Genomic DNA, 20,048 nt, shown 5'->3' on the forward strand with positions numbered 1-20,048 from the left:
AGTACAGGAGAATGGATTGTGTAGTCGAATCAAAGCTCATGTAACACCAAGAGTAATCATGAAATCAACCTGGAAAACAGACCTAATTGTGGGATAATGGCAGGAAATGATATAAATTGTGTCAAAATACAAATAAATGACTGAATAAGATACCTTAAACAGAGAAGTAAAGTTATCTTCTGAAAGAAATTCTAAAAACCGGTGTCACACAGCTTTCAGCAGGGCACATTAGCAAGATGTCTGTGCATGCGTGATGCTTTTTACTTTAATGGAGTCCAACTCAATACAGAATTAAAGTAAAATCCATATTCTTCAGAATAAATGTATGTTAGTCCCATTGCTTTAGCTCCAGACCTCGAGGACCTCTCCCATTTAATAAGGCAAACATTTTTTAAACTGTAATTCTGGGAATGATTGCTCTGGATAATTCTGCCGATGGTTTAGTGGTGGATGTTTACTCTGTGGACAGTTTTTTTTGTGAGGTGATAGTTCACAACACTTTTTGTCTCTTTTCCATTCTTTCTTTATTTCAACCACTAATGACGATTAACTCATTACCAGTCATGCCATTTCCTTCATTATGGCTACCAGTATAGCACTGCCTGTACAGTGACAAAACTCCAATTGTAGCTATACATTGACAGCAAGAATTATTACTTTAAATTAATAGGTGGACAGTAAATTGTAAGCTTCATGTTGGAATGTGATATTTAATGCATAACGTATTTTTGAAGATCAGATCCACTAAGTACAACAGGACTTCATATGTTGAATTATGAAGCAAGCTGACTTACAAGCATCTATTTTTGCGACTGGCCTCAAAAGAAGATGGAATTAATTGCAACCCTAAAGATGTGTTCGATGGAACTTTTTTTCTTTGACAGCTGGTGTGAAGACAGGCATAAATACTGTCGAGAGATTTTAGCTTGGGATGGATTGGGTTTTCCTGTATGTTTGAATTTTTCTCAACTTTGTATTGTGGGTAGAGTTTCAAACTTTATAGGCAGGAAGCTCTGAAGCCAGCAGGACCCTCTGGTCTCCAACATGGGGTGTGCTATTTAAAAGGCGACTGGAGCACACTTCATTTTCCATAACACAGGCCCATCGCTCCTCTACTCCTCATCCCCACCCACCCCTGGAGACATCAAAAACCAAGCAAAAATCATACTTTAGCTGTGCTTCCCTATAGGTTTTCCGGAAGACTATCTGGAAGACAAGGGAAGTTCTTGGCCCTAGGGATGATAGCAAGAGGCCAAGCAGCTTGATAAAGACAACCTGGACAGGGGTGGTCATAGAGGTCAGTACTTGTGAGTGGCTGAAGAGAATTTGGCTTCAAAGCTGCAAGAAGTGTTGTTCTGGGAGTCTTCAACATTAGACTTCATGGGGTCCAGATTTAAATTATAGGTCAAACATGGGAAAGGAAACCTCCTACTGATTACAGTGCCATGTACTGGCTCCACCCTGTCCACTCAGCAAAAGAATCAGTGCTCCTTCATGTTCATCACCATTTGGAGGGAGCATTTGGAGAGTTGCAAAGGTGCAGAATGTACTTTTGATAGATTACTTCAATGTTCATTACCAAAATTGGCACAGCAATACTAATACTAACCATACTAATTGATTCATAAAGAACATAGCTGCTAGACTGGGTCTGTGGCAGGTGGTGAGGGAGCTAGCAAGAAGGCAAAACATACTTGACCTCATCTTTACCAATCTGCCTGTCACATATGCATCTATCCATTGCAGCATTGGTATGAGTGACCACCACACATTCCTTGTAGAGACAACATCCCATCTTCACTATTGAGGATATCCTCCATTGTGTTGTATGGCACTACTAATACTCTAAATGGGATGGACTTTCAACAGATCTAGCAACTCAAGACTGGGCATTCATGCTGCACCATGAGTCACCATGCACAGCAGAATTGTACTCCAACCCAACTTTCCAACTCAAGTTGCTCTTGATAGTGGACATTGCAGTCCCCTCCCAATGCACATTTGACACTCAGTGCTTCCTCTAAGTGATGTTCAACATAGAGGAGTAGTGATTCATCAGCTCCATGGTTGAGGAGTGGTTCGGAGCAATAGATGGTGATTTGCAAGAGACTTCCTTGCCCAGGTTTGACCTGCTGCCTTGGGTCCAGAGTCAATGTTGGGGATTTCCAGGGCACCTCCCTCCCATCTGTAAGCCACTGTACAGCCACATCTGGTAAGTTTGCTGAGTCACTAAAACAGGATATACCCAGGGATGGTAACGCTCATTGTCACTTTCATGAATCATACCATACAGATAGAATCAGGCTATTGCTTGTCTACTCTGTGGAGACAGGAAATCTGCAGATGGAATGTCATTTTCTGCAAATATATCAAAGCCTGTACAAAAGGTCAAGAAGGATGGGTGAGGGGGATAGTCTGCAATCATCACTGACATATGGCATGTCAGTTGTGACGTTGATGAAGACCATTTCAGTGTTATAGTAGGAACACAAAGCTGATTCCAAGTGTTCAAACATGTATTGAAGGGAACTTGGTACAGAGTCATTCAAGGAATTTGGAAGAAGATAGAAGTGGAGGTAATTTACAAGGACTCCATATAATCACACCAATTAGAAACTTGCTCACTATAACTGGAAAGTACTTTTCCCTCAGAAATCTAGAAAACTTTCTTTGTGAAATCACCAGAATATTTTTAATCTGTATCTTAGCAGTTTTTTTTTCCCCTGAAGAGTGCAATGAGGTTTTGTCAATAAAATATGTCCTAGCATCTAAACTGACTCAATACTTGCCTATTTCATTAACTTGACCTAACTCCCCAACCTATAGATAACCTATCTAACTGGAACAAATCCAATGCATTCTCCATTTACATAAATCATACTACACTTGCTTTCCTCATACAAAGAACTTTAGATTTCTTTATTATCTTCCTGGCTGTTCTTCCCTTTATCTGCCCCAGAGTGTAAATATCTTTCACCCTATTCCAAAGCACCAACACTACAACTGCTTTATAGTGTTCGTTGTTTAGGAATTAAGGATCCTTGTCCCCTTATGGTTAAAGAGTTTAATTGTCTATTATCTTTAAAGGGAAGTGGAAAGTTTCTAATTTGTTGAGAATTCAAATTAAAAAAACAAGGTCCACAGACTTGCCATGATTGAAAAGAAGACAGAACCAGAGGCTAAAATAGAACACAAGGTATTGATTTTAACAGATTTTTGGTTTTTTTGAAGGTTGACTGAACCCTTTGGTGTTAAAATAGCAGAAAGAAGAATATAACATCTTGTTGAAGAATTCCACTGTAAGATCCTGCATGGTCACTTCCAGATCATGACACCCCTTCACCCAGGGTTCTTAAAATTCATAGCACTTAGTTCACCATCAGACAAAATGGTTTGGACCAGAGCTGTAGGAAACAAGATCTCTGTCAAACTCTAGTTGGTTTGTAACTCAGCTGGTGTGTTGGTTTACTGTGAAAGACTGCTTCAAATTGTCACTGTGATTGCACAATGGATTTCATGTGCCTTTAATGATAAACCAGAGTAGCGCTAGAGTTGGCTGGGAGCACAGAATAGTAACTGGGCTTTCTACTTAAGAGCTATGTTCTTCCCCAATGAATGAAACAGCTTCTAATCAGGGAAAGGTGGAAACTAGTGCTTGTGCTAAACCATCGATTTACACTAAACATAGAAAGATACAAATTAGGAGCAGTAGGCTGCTATTCAGCTTCTTGAGTCTATTCCACTGTTCCATAAGATTACGACTGATCTGATTATAATTTTAAATCCACATTTCCGCTAGCTTTGATAATCTTTTGATCCCTTGCTTGACAAGTATCTATCTACCTCTGCCAAAAAAAAATAGGAAAAAAAATCTGCTTCCATTATCTTTTCAGAGGCAGAGTTCCAAATACTCTCTTCTCAGAAAAAAGTTCACCTATTCTCTATTTTAAATGAGTGATTATTGATTTTTAAACAGTCAAGTTCTCGTTTCTGCTAGAAAAGGAAACATCTTCTCCATGTTTACCTTGCCAAGTCACTTCATGACTTTATATTTTTCAATAAAGTTACCTGTTACTCTTCTAGATACAAATCTAGCTTGTCCAAACCTTTGTCAGGAGACAACCTACCCATTCCAGGTTTAATTTATTAAACTGTCTCTGAACTATTTCCAAAAAACACTTACATCCTTCCTTAAATAAGGCCACCAATACAGTGGACAGTATTTTAGATATGATCTCACCAAGTGCTGCATAATTAAAATATAATCTCCCTATTTTTGTGTTTAATTTTCATTACCATAAATAATAGCTTTCTGACATAATAATTTCTTGTGATTCATTCACAAGGACGTTGAGATCCCTCTGCAATCTCTAAATCCTTGATAAATTATTCGCAGTTGAGGCCCCAGCACTAATCCCCATGGCATGTGACTCATTACATCTTGCCAACCTGAAAAAGACCCATTTACAGCTACTCTTTGCTTCCTGTTAGCCAGTCAATATTCTGTCCATGCCAGTCTGCACCACGAGCTTTTACTTCCCATAATAACACTGGATGCAGAACCTTATAAATTGCCTTCTGGAAATCTTAAGTATTCATAATATTCTCTGGTTCCTTTTCACCCACTGCATGTGTTATCTCAACAAGGTGTCCTGTTATTACATCTTATATAATACCTTCTAACATTTCCCTTATGATAGATGTTAAGCTAACTGGTCTATAATATCTTGCTTTCTGCTTCTCTTCCTTTTTGAATAAAGGAGTTACATTTGCTAACTTCCAATCTAACAGGACAGTCCCTGAATCAAAGGAGTTTTGGAAAATTAGAATTCATGCATCTATGATCTCACTAACCATTTCTCTTACAACAAAGTCCAACAGGACCTGGGCACTTGTCAGCTCACAGCCACAACAATTTAAGCAGTACCATTTCTCTAGTCATGATTTGGAGATTTCTCTAGTGATTGTGTTTTCTTCTGTTTTCCCTCCTTTCCATTTCCTGATTTATCCCTACTCCCCTGCTATGTCACTATTATCTTGTGTCATGAAGACTGACAAAAAGTACCTGTTCAATTCATCTGCTGCTTCCTTTATCCCATCATCAATTCTGCAGCATCACTTTCTATTGGATCAAACTGACTTAATGTCAACTCTTTTCTTCTTTCAATATTTACAGAAGCACTATTTGTTTTTATATTTCTGTGTTAAATACAGGCTGGCTTCTACTTGATTGAGCAACAGACATTATGCTCTGCTCAGAATTTAACAGAGTGAGAGTCATCAAATTTTGGGCCCAATACTTTGCTCACTTTCTTGATTATAGTAGAGAACAAAAACACCACACACTTTGTTTTGCCTCATGTTCTGTTGTACACAGCAACTTTAAAATGTGAGTCCTTTAAAATAGTAACTTAAGCCTTCTCAACAAATTCTGTCAATAAGTTCCCAGTTATCTGAGAGGACATCCTAAAGGGGAATTTTTAACAACATTGTGACTTAGTTGGGAAAGTTGCCTTTGCTTTCATTTGGACTTATTCCTCATGTTTAGTTGAGGCAATCATTGTTTTTACAATAATCATATGTTTCTGGTGAACAATTTAGCAACTAAGAAGAAGTGGAGGGTCCACAAATAATCCAAACTTTAAAAATGATGGAGTGCAGCAATTTCAGAGCAAAAGGCAAGGCTGAAGCATTGGCAGCCATCTTCAGCCAGAAGTGAGGTGTCAATGATCTGCTTCAGCCCCTCCTAAGGTCTCCAACAGCTACAGATGGAAGGGACATCAAAAGTGCTATCAAGAAACATTTGTAAAGGAATAACATTACTGACACTCAGTTTGGGTTCTGCCAGTGACACTCAACTCCTGACCTCATTACAGCCTTGGTCAAGCATGGACAAAAAAGGTGCATTCCAGAAGTAAGGTGAGAGTAAATTCCCTTGACATCGGGGTTATGCTGTTATGGGGGAGAAAGCAGGAGAATAGTACGGAGTCATAACACTTGTTCAGAGAGCCAATGTGGACACAATGGACCATTGTGCCATAACAATTTGTGCCATAACAATTCTGCATTTTGGGCTGTATTCCTGGTGCTCAGACAAGGGAAATGTCTGTTCCCCTGCTGAGAAAAACATTTACTGTTAGCATCTCTCTTTGTGTAATGAGGCTGCATTACAAATTGGAAAATAACCTCTTTAGTCCACTGTCCAAGCTTGAACCATATCACCTCCCAATTTGCTGCAGAGAACACTAGCACCTACTTTGGAGACATCACATGAGCATGTAGAAATGTATCTTAGGCAGTAGTTCTCAACAATTGGTACTGAATTGGTCGCTCATTATGCACTGTGTCCAATATTTTATTCCATTACTCAAATGGCACTGAATGTCAGGTTCCACCAACTGCTCTGATCTCACCTATTCAGCACCACCATCCAAGACAGGTTTCTATTATTGTGAGTCCCTGTCTCCTCCATGCTCTGGCATTGTACACTTAGAAGACTAAATGGAAACTCCTGTGTAAGTCCAGAAAGCTTTTGGAAAAATAAATACCAAAGGAGTTTGCAGTGGATTCCCACCATGCGTTCACGAGAAATGGATGACAGTTTGATGTTCCATCAATGTTGGTGTCCGACAGACTGCGTGTTGTTAAGATAGCTTGGAAATTTGTGGCATGCAATGATTCAGAAATAGTTGCATGATTAAGACTTTGTAACTACTGTTAGATATTAGGACAATGCTTTGATCCTGGTTTTTAGAGAGAGTGTATGTGTGTGTGTGAATTTAACCATATATTAAACATCCAGAGAAATTAAAACTGTACTCAAATATAAAATTGTATTTCAAATTTTATTCAACAGCACCATAGAGATTACACTAAAACCTTAGCTAATTCGTCTCCTGTCAGCCTGAAACATTGGTTATCAAATAATAACTCAAGCTCAACAAATCATGTAAACATCTCCATTTGAAAACTTACATGTGAAAATCATATTCATTGTAAAGGACATGAACAGAAATGTCACACACCGTAAATGAGCAGTTTTGGTTCCTCATCATTGTATTCAAGTAAATCTATCTCCACATTCACCAAACATTTAAAAAATTGCATTCTTTAGTAAGTAGGCCGTATCTGCAAACACCTCTTAAGAGTTGAAAGCGTGTTGGCTTGGTATTGGGCAGTTTCCACTAAGCTATTGGCAATTTACTGGAATCTTTCTTACTTATTTATGACCTTGAGTAATGTTGCAGATAAAAACTGTGTGAAGTATAGTCAACACAGTGCTGCACTTGTACAGCATCTATTAGTGTGTTGTACTTAGGATGCCTAGCAAATGGGTACTTGGTCTTTCTCAAATGGCTGCACCACTGCTTCAGGGCATACAATGCATCCAGTTTACAACACAAAGAAACATGAGACAAAATTGGGACATACTTGAGCCTTACAGTATCAATTAGTATTACCTTGACAGAATTGGTCCATCTTATGCCAGCTCTTAACTGTAGCAGTCTTGAGATACTGGTCATCATGAATACAGTACAGACTGTTTATGGCTGCCTTCCTAATAAAGAAATGCCCCTTCTTGAAGGCCCAGTGGTTATAGAGGTAGAATACTAGATTCGCATGCAGGGACATGGAGCATTGAACTCTAAGTTTCAGTGACAATCAAGACTGACTACCAACTGGGTGTGTTCCATAATAGGGGGAAGCAGACACATCGCTTGAATGTTAACAGACTCCATAAAGTACAATAGCCATTACGTCATGTTGGACAACAACCAATGAAAATCCATGGTAAGGGATATTATGGAGGCAGGATAACAGCAGAGATGAGCTCTGAGAGATAATGATTTTCATAAGAAATCCTTCCAACACATCCAGCCAATTACAATATCACACTGTTTATACCACTTCTCCCTATTCTACAGAAACTCTTGTTATTTTGCCGCTAGTCTAGTACAAACAATGAGTAGTGCTGGAAATGACTGACCTTTTCTCAGCAGCCTATCCCTTTGTTGTTGTATAAGCTTAAAATTTTTTACAAAATGTATTGTATTTATAAAAGAAATAAAGCAGTGTCCAAATCCAACTCCAAACTCAATCTTTACAGCCGGATGAACTTATCCATTGATAACATTGAAACAAAAAGTGGAAAGGCCAGGATATTTTTAAAAGAGACATGTTGGCAGCTGATCAAAAGTATTTGGAAATGATCTAAGGCCATTTGATCCCATCTTTAGTTTGTGCATTTAAAACGAACCTTAAGTGAGCCACATTTATCTGTTGCTGTATAGGAATTCAGCATTTATGCCTCAACTGTCCCAACTGGATAATGTTGGCATTTGTGACAAAGTTAGCCAATTTTTTTTAAGGTCTCCATCTTTGAATCAAGCCCAGACACTGAAGTAATTAGATCAGATTTCCACCTTTCATTGTCAGTAGAAGGAAAATCTATTCTCAGTAAAAGCTAAGGTTGTCTTGTATAAAGTGCCATAAGTCTCTTTATTGCAAACTCAAAGCTGTAAAGAACCTACTCAACATATCTTATGGAGATTGGTGCACATCTCAGGTATAGCTGATTCTTTCCTGAGATCAAGGAAAAGATGAGTTCTCTAACAAGAGCCTTGTGATAATAGATTGTTCTGTAGAGTTACGTATTTATTTCCTCAACAGTTTACAATTTCTAATTGGTAAACTGGGGGGAAGGGGTTGTCAAATACACTTATATATCAGGTTCTTATGATGGTATTTATTGGTATCACATGCAGACCAAACTTTTGGGGAAGATTATGTTAAAAACATTATTAATTAATAACAGAAGAACTGTATTTATATAAGAGAGCTTTTGAGATGCTTGTGACACAGTGGTAAAGTTCCAATCTCTGAAGCAGGGGACCTAGGATCAAGTCCCTCCTGCTTCAGAGGCATGTAACGTCATCTTTGAACAGGTTAATTTGAACATTTCTAATAGAGTTATTTACAAAACACAATTTTTAGTTACAGCATGCAGCTCTTTTTACGTGGTTAGGGGTATCCAACCTAATTCCAATCGTTAATGTTAGCAAAATAAGTAATGAATACAAATTGAGAAACAATGTGAATTTTTATCACATTAGTTTTCTTGTTAAAGTTAAAGAGTAGGTAATAAACCTAGAAGTAATCAGACTTGAAACAAGAATTTAGGTTGTGCATAATCAAACAATTCTCTATTGCTTTAGTTTAAACTACAGCATTACGTTTACTCATAGAGACTTTGAGAAACTTAACCTGAGTAAATTTGTCAATGGTTTTCTCATCAATATAAATGATTGGATGGACAAAATACTTTTTGCTTGCAAATAATGTGAAAATGTCATCTCAAGGTTGCACTTCCAGGATGGTGATGAATAATCCAGTGATTCCTTTCAGGTTTATCATTTAACAAATGGAATGGCACATATTGCAACCCTACCATGGAAAACAAGCTATATCCAAACTAAAATGGGTTATATTTCTCGAAGTGAATGGGATCTCTTCCTCAATTATTTGCATGCAACTGTGAGTTATCCTGATCTTTGTGAAGGCATGAAGAAGGCCAGATTGAGGTACTTAAAATATAATCGTTAGGGTGATGCATGAAGTCTATAACCTTTAGCACCAGTTTGATGAACAGGAATGTTCTCTTGTGTGTCAACATTGGCTTATTTGAACTCTTGCCTCTGGGTAATAGGATTTTGGGTTCAAATCCCATTTCAAAGCTTGAACGCAAAGACTAAGCACAGTAGATGTAAAAGATCCTGGGCACTTTTTTAAAGAACAGCAGGGGAGTTACATTCATGGCAATAACAGGTATAGCAGGAAATGATCTCACTGCTGTTTGTGGGAGATTGCTATATGCAAATTGGTTGCCAGGTTTCCAGCATTGCCAAAGTGAGTACGCATCGACGGAAAGCATTTTGTTGGTTTTAAAACACTCTGTGGCATACCATGTTGTGAGAGAAACAACAAAATAATTTTTTAACAGGTCAATGCTCCTATAAGAACAATGGGTCATATTGTGTGGGAAAGGTGGGAGAGAGGCATTAGTTAACCATGTCTTGTACTACATCATGTGTAACTCTGATAGTTTGCTTCCTGGAATTAGGTATTTATTTTATCGGTTAGCATTACTTGTGAGTGGCTAGAGGGATGTGTAAGATTCTATTCTCTCAAATCACTGGGAATGATAAAGGTTTCTTTTTTATGTCTTCAGAAATGAATAAACATTTCCTTAAACATTAATTTCAGGATGTAAAAAGCCCTACATTATTTCTTTTGGTTTTATGGAATGATCACAGAAAACATTATCTGAAATTGTTCTGATGGTGATGGCAGATCAGATCATAGAATCCCTCCAGTATGAAAGCAGACATTCAGCGTGTGCCAATCCTTCCAAAAGCATCCCACACAGACCCCCATCCTATCCATGTAAACCTGCATTTTCATGGCTAATCCACCTAACCTGCATATCCTTAGATGCTACAGCCAATTTAGAATAGATTCCCTACAGAATGAAACAGGCCATTTGGCCCCAACAAGTCCACATTGACCCACCAAAGACCCAGTCTCCTACCCTATATTTACCCCTGACTAATGCACCTAACAGTATGGGCAATTTAGCATGGCCAATTCACCTGACCTGCACATCTTTGGATTATGGGAGGAAACCAGAGAATCAGGAGAAAACCCACGCAGACACAGGGAGAACATGCAAACTCCACACAGTCACCCGAGGCTGGAATTGAACCCAGGTCCCTGGTACTATGAGGCAGCAGTGCTAACCATTGAGCCACTGTGCCACCATATTTGGATTTTGTCAACCTTTACTTGAGAATGAAAAGATTTTCCAATGAGTAAGCGTGTATATTGCAAACATTACTTAAGGTAAAAATTAACTTGAAAATACAATGCATAAAATGAAAAAAACCCAGGAAAACCTAGAATTTGTGCTACCAATTCATTAGATCAATAATTGCACTTCCAATCATTTGAGTATGCATGGATCCGGTAATCTTTCTAATGTTACTAGTGCAGCAAGATAACATGAATCATTTTGGGGAATCTTCTTTTACACTTAAATTCAATAACTGTAATGAATCATTTTGCACACACATACATTCAGGGCTGGAACTAAAGAAACACAGAAACATTCTGCAATTTTGTTTTGCACTGGGAATGTTTCCCTCTAGTTTACAGAAGCAGGAGGAGATTTGGGGAAAAAAAGCTTCAGCTTATTAATTGCTAACTTGGGCCAGATTTGCTTAATAAACAGCAAAGTTTTAACGAGTGTTTGCTATTTTGGACTTGTTCCAGACAATGGTATTTGTCCAAACCTGACCTGGACATATAGTCAATGTAAAAACAAAAGTCTATTTTCTTTCCTTTGTTTTTTGTGTCATGTGACTGGAATTCTCAAACTTTTCAATGAATTCTGATCAAATGCTCGGAATGCAAGCTCTCATTCCAAGACCTATCCAAAGCATATCAATCTGTCTTGCAAATTTTGAAGGTGCCAACCTGAATATTGAAGTCTTTTGAGTTTTACTCCACTATTTTGAACATAGTTATTTATTCTGCAGTGTAATTTCAGCTTTACTTCATGATTTTAGTTTTGACATGTTTATACATTTAATAGATAAGTATTTTCATCTTTATTTGTATCCTATGTTAGATTGTTCCACTGTCAGAAGTATTGATGGACCAATAAGAGGTGAGTGACTTTACTTTGCTGATGACTATGCATGTCTGATTGTTGGGTGGCCTGGGGTAACTTAACAATACAATTTCTTCCCTAAATGAGGGAAAGTGTCACACCTCCTCAGTGGCAGTGGAAGAATTTTCCACAAATGACTGGTTAGGATTGGGGGGTTGTGAAGGTGGGGTTGATGGCAGAAGGAGCATACAGTGGAGGGAAATTCTGTCAATGCACTTGAAGAGGGGTAGGGAAACATGCAAAAAAGGAGATGGAGGCATATATCTCTCTCTCCCTCTGTCAGTCTCTGTGTCTTTGTGAATGGCATGGCTCTGATATCCACATAGCCTTGGGAGAAATGTCAGACACACAGATCTATTCCCTCACTCTTTGCTGAACTTTATTAGAATCAGGTTCCCAAGACCTTCATTGATTTCAATAAATTTGCCCTTTAATGACATAGTTATTTTAAGCTCCAATTTGAAAATAACATTTTGAAACTTTTTATATGAATTCTGTAGCATTAATTTATTTTAGTACATCACATTAAACCACTCACAGTTCAATGAAATTAATGAAACCTTATTTACTGCTTGGTTGACAAACTGAAATCTTAGAAAACAACTAACACCTCTGCTCCATTTTCTTGAACTATACATTCTAGAGAGAACACATCATGCTCATAAATAATAGTATGCCAACAGATGGTAAATTATGAAACACATCCCTTTGAACCCAAAAGCACCATAGACATTAGGTGTTCCATTCATGTAATGAGTTCCTGCATCAAAAGAGCATGACGCCTGAGGATTATTATACAGTTTCCTACTGTTGGCTGCATCAGTTAGACCAGCACTTGTTTGAACTTTAAATCCCTATGGATGGAAAGTGCCAAACAATAAACACCATATTAACCTGGCAATCCAAGTCTAGGTATTCTCCAAGGGAAGCTGTAGGCGGGATTCCCTCATTTGCAGAAGTAATGCTTGTAATGTTGATTCACATTTGAGTGTTTGATTGATAACCCTATTACTGTGAGCTCTCTACTCAACAACCATGGCCTTCTTCTTTGAATTCTCGGAAATGTGTGTATAAAATTGCTCTCTTGCACTTTGTGTGCATGTCAACTTTTTGTTTTGCAAAATGGAGAGTGTACTTTCTGAAAAAAAGTTTTAACATCACTTGTGAAGATGATATCCCTTTAAAGTTCTAACTGTTACTGAAATAGCTCCACAGAGACGGTATCTAGTCACCAAATTTACCCTTCATTTATACATGAACAGTCCTTGACTTTAGTACTGCGTCTTCAGAGTGCCAGTATATTTGACAGTCCCCCTTTATCTGTCAGCCAGGGATCCCTGATTGGACCAGATTAACAACCCCAATCAGGGAACTCATATTCTGTGAGGTCCAGCTGACTGATCATGTTACAATCACAACATGTATAATTAGAGCGCCACTGATGCACACACTATGGTGTGAAATGGTAAGGCTAGTCAGTTTTCACCTATGATTCTTTATGAATGGAGAGGGCAAACTATTACTCTGGTCATCACATAAGATTGTAAATGCATTATTTTTGAATTCATTTACAATGTCATTATGCATTCCAAAATTATTCCTCCATCTCCGTGCATGATGAAACTATTGATCACAACTATACCAATTAGTAGGACAAGAAGATACTGCACACTAAGAGTGATAGAGGCAGAAGGCTTTTTGGACCCCCCTGTGAGAAATAGATGCCTGCAAACAGAGAATTCTTGAAACTGCACTTGCTATAACTCCAGGTAGCCTAAACCACCTATTTATATTCCTAATGTGACAGTCTCACAGAACTGCGATTACACTACAACTGTTTTGGACTTGGTGTCTCTTCCATTATGTACAGATCAAATTGTGGTTTCAAAATGCTCGTGAATGTCATTTATCTGCATCCATCATCATGCAGATATCCATCGTGTCTAATTGTTCATGGTAACATGTTCAATTGGAAAATTACAGTTTGAAACATATTAATAAGATTATCTCTTGGAAGGAGTTCCTGAGGAATATGCTGAGGAATAATCATAGACGTATTGTACTTTGCATCCATAGTGGAATTTGAGTACTGCAAATGAAGACATTTTGTTTCTTCTATTAAGAGAGATTAGTCATTCAATTGGCTTATAGAAAACTAATGGCAGTAGTTTGCGGATATTATCCTAGTGAAGCTGGTAGATCAATCAGCTGTACTCCTACCACCCATTTCATTGGTTTGCATGGAGTACACTCAATTCAGCCATAATCTAATTCCTAGGTTATTCTCTTTAAATTCCCAGTAAGTTAAGGTCATGTGAACTCAGCACGTTATTAGTCATAGAAGAAGAAATTCATTGTCCCAGATGGTAACGAGATAGGTATGATTGCCGTTACTTTAAAAAAATCAAATGCAAACCTTTGAGTACTGATTGTCTACTGTAGCCTTCAGATTGTATTTTGTAACCTACAGTGTCTGCAGAAATGGGTTTCTGTAATTTCTGTTCCTCTCTTAAAGAAGGTTCATCACTACATCTCTCTATGGGACTGCTCCAACTACAGCATTCCCTGAATCAATGAAAATGCCATATTACCATGTTGCAGGATGTGAAAAGAAGCTGTAAATGGAGATAGTCCCCAGATTATCAAAGGGCTTTTTGAAGAGGTGGAAGCACGCATCAGTTAAATCAGCATAACTCAAAAACTGTATATAACAACATAATTAGAATTTAACTTTATTCCACTGTCTTATTTCAAGATGAGATTTAAATGAGTCTAAGTTTATTTCAGGCATTCAAGAAGAAAGTTTTAGTTCCTACTAACCTGCACTTTTCTAATATATCCCTAACCCAACTATTTAATTTCTCAGCAGATGACATCTCTAGAAACTACACTTATAAATTTTTTTCTTTCAATGTTATTCCATTGTACCTTTCCTTGTTACTGCTAACTAACATATTTTTCTCTTGTGCCCCCTATTGATTATAGCATAAATGTTTATAACTATTACTAACTGGATGCTGAGATGACAGAACAGCCTTGAAATCCAATAAACTTTCATTCCAAATGGATCATTTTCTTTTTTTTTTTGCAGATGTTGCACAACATTGATGGGCAGTGCATCCAGTGTCCCTGAAAAACTGTTGACATCTTTACTAAATATCATTTAGCCACAGCAGCCTTATGGTAGATAATCATACGTTTACTATGGGAGATGCCAGTTATTCTCCAACACCGCAAGCATACTGATGGTTGATTAAACTCTTTGCTAATGATGTTATGATTCATTTATTGTCTTCATGGAATATTTTATCGGCTTTAATGATTGAATATTCTGTGTCACCTTTGGCATCCACTGCTTTAAAAAAACATATACCCGACAGCAACTATATACAAGACATCTTAATCTTTAAAATAACACTGCAATAAGTGCACTATAAAATAATAGTACATGGTGACTTCAGATGCCAAAATAAATCATAATGCTTATTCTTATGGTTTATACTATCTGAACCCTTTGATGAAATGTTCATCCATTGTTCTCTATTTGTTGGTGATGTGCTCCAGATTTATACAATTATATTCAAAGATAATTAGGAGCAGGAGGAGCCTTTTAAGTGTGTTCCACCATTCAGTGAGATCATGAAGATCTTCAACCTTACTCCACCCTTGCCCTTCTCCTTAAATACCTTTTGCTCACAAAAATCTAACAATTTGAGTTTTAAAATTAATAATTGATCTGGCATCAGATCAATGGCATTATTGCCATTTGCAAAAGAGATTTTCAAACTTTGACCAGCCATGTTTAAAGCATCATTTCTTAATTTCACTCCTGAAATGTCTGGCTCTAGTGTTTTAAATTCCCCTTACTCTTGACTGCCCCAGACTATAGAAAGAAGTTGCTTCACAATCTGTTTTATCTATTCCTAATAATACCTTGAAAATTTTGATTAAATGTTCCAAATTGTATGGAATACAATGCTGGTTTGTCTAAGAACAAATTACTGCAGATGCTGGAATCTGTGCTGAAGGCAACAAATGCTGGAGATTTGTGTAACCTCTCCTGCAATTTAACCCTTAGAGACCAAGTATCATTCTGTTAAATCTATGTTCCACTCTCACTCCTGCGGTGTAGTGCAAAACTGCATCAGGGCTTTGGGTGACTGTAGCTTAACTTTTTTCCCTTGTATTCTGTTCCTCTAGATATAGAGGCCAATAAATCAAAAGGCTTTTGGATTATTATCTGTTCCTGTCTCTGATACTTGAATACCCCAAATCTCGTTGGACCCCTACTACTTGTAAAATTTTAACTTTCAGAAAGTCCATTTGGATCCAAAATGGAATGCACTACATTTGTTTGCATTGAAATCCAATTGCCATGGTTTTACTAAGTTACTCAATATATTTTCTCTTTTGTAATTTGAAGTTTACATTCACACTGTTTACAATGCAGCCTAGTTTGTGAAATATATTGATTCAAAAAAATCTGACAGTCAAGCCAAAGTATGCTTCTTTTCAATTCTCTTTTACTTTTCTGTTAGTGTGTGTTAATTATCTATATTCTCTCAGTCTGGAGTACTTACTTTTCAACTCTCAGCACCGTCACTAAACATTGTTTTGTGATTAATTCACAAAAGTACACTTTTCACAATTTTAAATAATTTTCTACTGCTGTTAACAAAGTCATCTGGTGATCCTGCCAAGAACTGCAACATCTATCTGCTGAGGACAAGGTGTAAGTCAAAATCAACTCCAGTCCTCAGGTGACCTTATGAGTTGCATCACTATGAAAGCTAAAGGGTCGCCATTACCGTGTTTCTTTAAGATTGATCACCAAAGCTATGTTAGAGCTGATGATTCACTTGATCAGTTTTAATGTTAATAGTGCCTGTGTCTGCAATACAAATGTCAGAACAGGAAACAAGTTCCAAAAATTAGAAAAATCAAGATTAACCACAAAGGCATCTGAAAAAATCCAAAATCTGTTCAGTTTGCATAATATGAATAGGAGGTTTCAATATTTCAATCTTTAAATGTATACATTTAGAATTAAAGAGTAGGGTTTTTAAAACATTTTATTCTGAAAACTGATACTTGTAGTTTTGGAGCCAAGTTATTTTGGTATTTCATTAATTTTCTCATCATTGACATATGAAAATGAATTTCACAAAATGGCAGAGATTCAGAAAATTACCCTGACTGTGTGTAAACCATCCAAGCAAAATAATTACTTTCTGATTGGCAATGCTGGAAAGTTCAACCTATTTTTCACTGATTCAAGGCTTGGCTAACATGATGTGATAAGAAGTGAACATTCCTCTTCCATCTGCTTTAAATTTAGTTTTTGAAAGGTGCATTGGTCCAGTTGTCTGCATAGGACCTTGAGCTCAATGCTGTCATGTCAATATAAATTGGTCCACTTTATAATGAACAGTTGCATAGAGCTGTCATCAATCAGGTTTCCCAGTATGATGCATAGTACACAGAATCTATACTGTCCTGATAATGAACATGGATTCTAACCACAGTAGTCTCTTGCTCTACTGCACCACTGTGATCATTAGATTTTTAAGGTTCCTCATTAAAAGTTGTGCTATAAAGTTTTATGTGTCGCCTCATAGCTACTGGAGTGGAATTAGACTATCTATTGTTTTATTAGAGACCTTTATAATAACAAGTGAGATGGGGCAGGGGAGACTCCTTAAAGCGTTTTGCATGAACTCAGTTCAGTTCTAAACTCTAAAGGTTAAAGAACAATGTTCCAACTCAAAAGACCAGTTGCCTGTAATAACCAGTTGCCTGTAATAACCAGTTGCCAATTCAGATAGCCAACAACCTATTAGCCTTTTTTTCTCACTGATATAAAATGTAGCCATTAGCTGAAATAATCAATATTGGAAACAAATGAACCTCTGGTTATGATTACCCTTGAACCAAGCACAAACAATGATGTGAAAGACAGTAGAATAAAGTATGGGCTGTTCAGGCATTTTTCAATGGTGCGCTTTCAATGCACAACTGTGTAGCTGTTAACCAGCCTTGCATTTTGCTTTACTGTTGACACTCTTTTGTGCCCAATAGCAACGCATGGACTGGTGACCTTACATATTGTCTTTTATTTTTAATTTTTTAATCTTTAAAAAATTCTGTTGTGAAAGAACAATTGAGTGGTGACACTATTTCTCGGTGAGTGAAAGTTGAATAATGCGTTCCAGTTCTTCCTCCTCCTGCCGTTTACGTTTCTCTACTTCTTCTTGCTCCTTTGTAGAGAGTTCCATAGCCAGTCGCAGCTGCTCATCATAGTTGGGGTACAGTTGGTTGCTGGGTATGTGCTGGGTGCTGGGCTGACTGAGAATATTGTGTTGTGGTGTTCTGAAACAATCATTGTACACACAGTTAGTAACAAATGATAAGTAATTGCTTGTGAACTCTCTTCTCGAACTTCCTGCCTGGAGACCAACCACTCATACTATTAATATTATGTTATTCTGAGTCAAAGTAAAACTTTCAGGGACCAGACAGTATTATAAGAATACCTAAACATGCCATCACAAATTAAGTGATTATTTTCCAGTAGGTGAGTAATTTTAGGACCCTTATTACACTGCAGGCCTAGAATAGAATTGGATTCAGAGCTAAGAGAGTGGGAAGTAATGGATAAGCCCCATGTGCAGTCACTAAATTCCTGTGTTGTTGCAACTGGCTAACATTCACAACTTCCAATCCAAGGTATTATTTGTTCCAATTGCAGCATCAAAAGGCATTGTCCTTTAAGGATAGGTAATTCAAAACTATTTTGTAATCCTCTTCAAAGTGACAGAAAATTCAAAATTAGATCATTCAAATGTGTCTAAAAGTTGACTAGTTCTTTCATCTCAAGGAATCAGCCATTTTAAGTGTTGCAACTCATGAACTGTGTGTACAGGCAAGATAACATTGACAACAGAATATTGATCAAGATACTTACAAACCCAGTGTAGAACAATGTTGACAATTTTGGAATCTCTGTTTGTAGGGTAGTATTTTATCCACAAAATAACGTGAGGTAATATGGAATGCAATACTAAGCATGAGAATATATTTTGGGCAAAATAGCACACACAAAAATATTTACATTTTATATATGTATATATATATAAGCCAGGTATGATGTTCATCATCCATGAACATATCAAATAGCCACAATCTTAGACGGAATTACAAAACTTCTGCAATCCTTTGACAATCTATTGTTCTTAGAGAAAAATGAAAAATTATACCAATTTAAACTTTCAAGCATTTTCTCTAAACCTAGACAATGAACTAACATATTTAATGCATTGAAACTTCTGAAATTTAATCGATTGAGAATTAACAGTTATGTGAAAACAAACACGAATAGTAGGACTACTATAAAGTAATGTAACCAAATTAAAGGTTGATTCTACCAAATACCTAAGCCGGGTCAATAATTTAGCCATAGTCATTAATTGTACTATTGTTTCAATGTGCATCCATTGTTTTAGAAAGTTTGGTTAATTACTTAATCTAAAACCCAAATGTACACAAGACTCCACAATGTCACTTGAGCAAAAAGGCATGGAAGACTTAAAAAAGGTGCTAACTGAGTACAGGTTCCAAGCCACCTCAACCCATCATGACAAAGCACCCACAAAGCATAGAAAATTAGAAGTACAGAGCTGTAATTGAGAATTATAATACTTAGTAATAACACCAGTCAGATTTGGCAATATACTTATTACAGGTCTAGGTAATCCCATTTATCATTCTTTATTTTGGTTGGGCTGTCAATGTGTACCATCAAGCCTGTAAAGACCATACTGCCAGAAAAAATCGTGATGTTACTGCATCTGGCCCAAGGTTCAACACCAGTGAATAAAAGCAAATGAATCACTTCAGAGCGAGAGAAATCCAGTGGCCCCCAATCTCTTGTCCTTACCTTTAACCCTTTGAGCACTGAAGGACTTTATTTTATCTTCTGAAAAACAAACATGTTTGCCATCATACACACAGCCATCCTCACAATGCTATTGTAAAAATGAGAATTTTGGCAAAAGAATTTGAAGCAAAAGTACAGCAAGTGTCAAACAGATCTCTCTTCACAGGACAGGAAACGGAAAGTTAACATTTTGTATTTTTTTGGAAATCTTGCAGTCCAAGCTCCCACAGTCCTGAATGAGTAGGTGTCGACACATAGTTCAGAAGTTGGGGTGATTATATCAAACTTTGGAGATCTATTACCAGAAAACCTGAAATTAAATGGAGATTCCATTGGCAGGCACATGACATTATTGACCTTCAGAGTCTTGCTCACTCTTTGTTG

At 37.2% G+C, this 20,048-nt stretch overlaps 1 protein-coding gene across 4 annotated transcripts in view; it reads right to left on the reverse strand.

Annotated features, from left to right (window-relative positions):
• Positions 1-6,826: 6,826 nt before the first annotated feature.
• The window catches only part of ankrd13b (ankyrin repeat domain 13B), a 376,259-nt gene continuing 363,037 nt past the window's right edge, over positions 6,827-20,048 (reverse strand). For all 4 annotated transcript variants that reach the window (XM_072589741.1, XM_072589742.1, XM_072589743.1 and 1 more), the window contains one exon: positions 6,827-18,097. In XM_072589741.1, the coding sequence (XP_072445842.1) occupies positions 17,902-18,097 (196 nt within the window). In that variant the 3' untranslated portion in view covers positions 6,827-17,901. The remainder of the gene's footprint in view (positions 18,098-20,048) is intronic.

The sequence above is a fragment of the Chiloscyllium punctatum genome, chromosome 19, assembly GCF_047496795.1.
Source record: "Chiloscyllium punctatum isolate Juve2018m chromosome 19, sChiPun1.3, whole genome shotgun sequence".
NCBI classification, from domain to species: domain Eukaryota; kingdom Metazoa; phylum Chordata; class Chondrichthyes; order Orectolobiformes; family Hemiscylliidae; genus Chiloscyllium; species Chiloscyllium punctatum.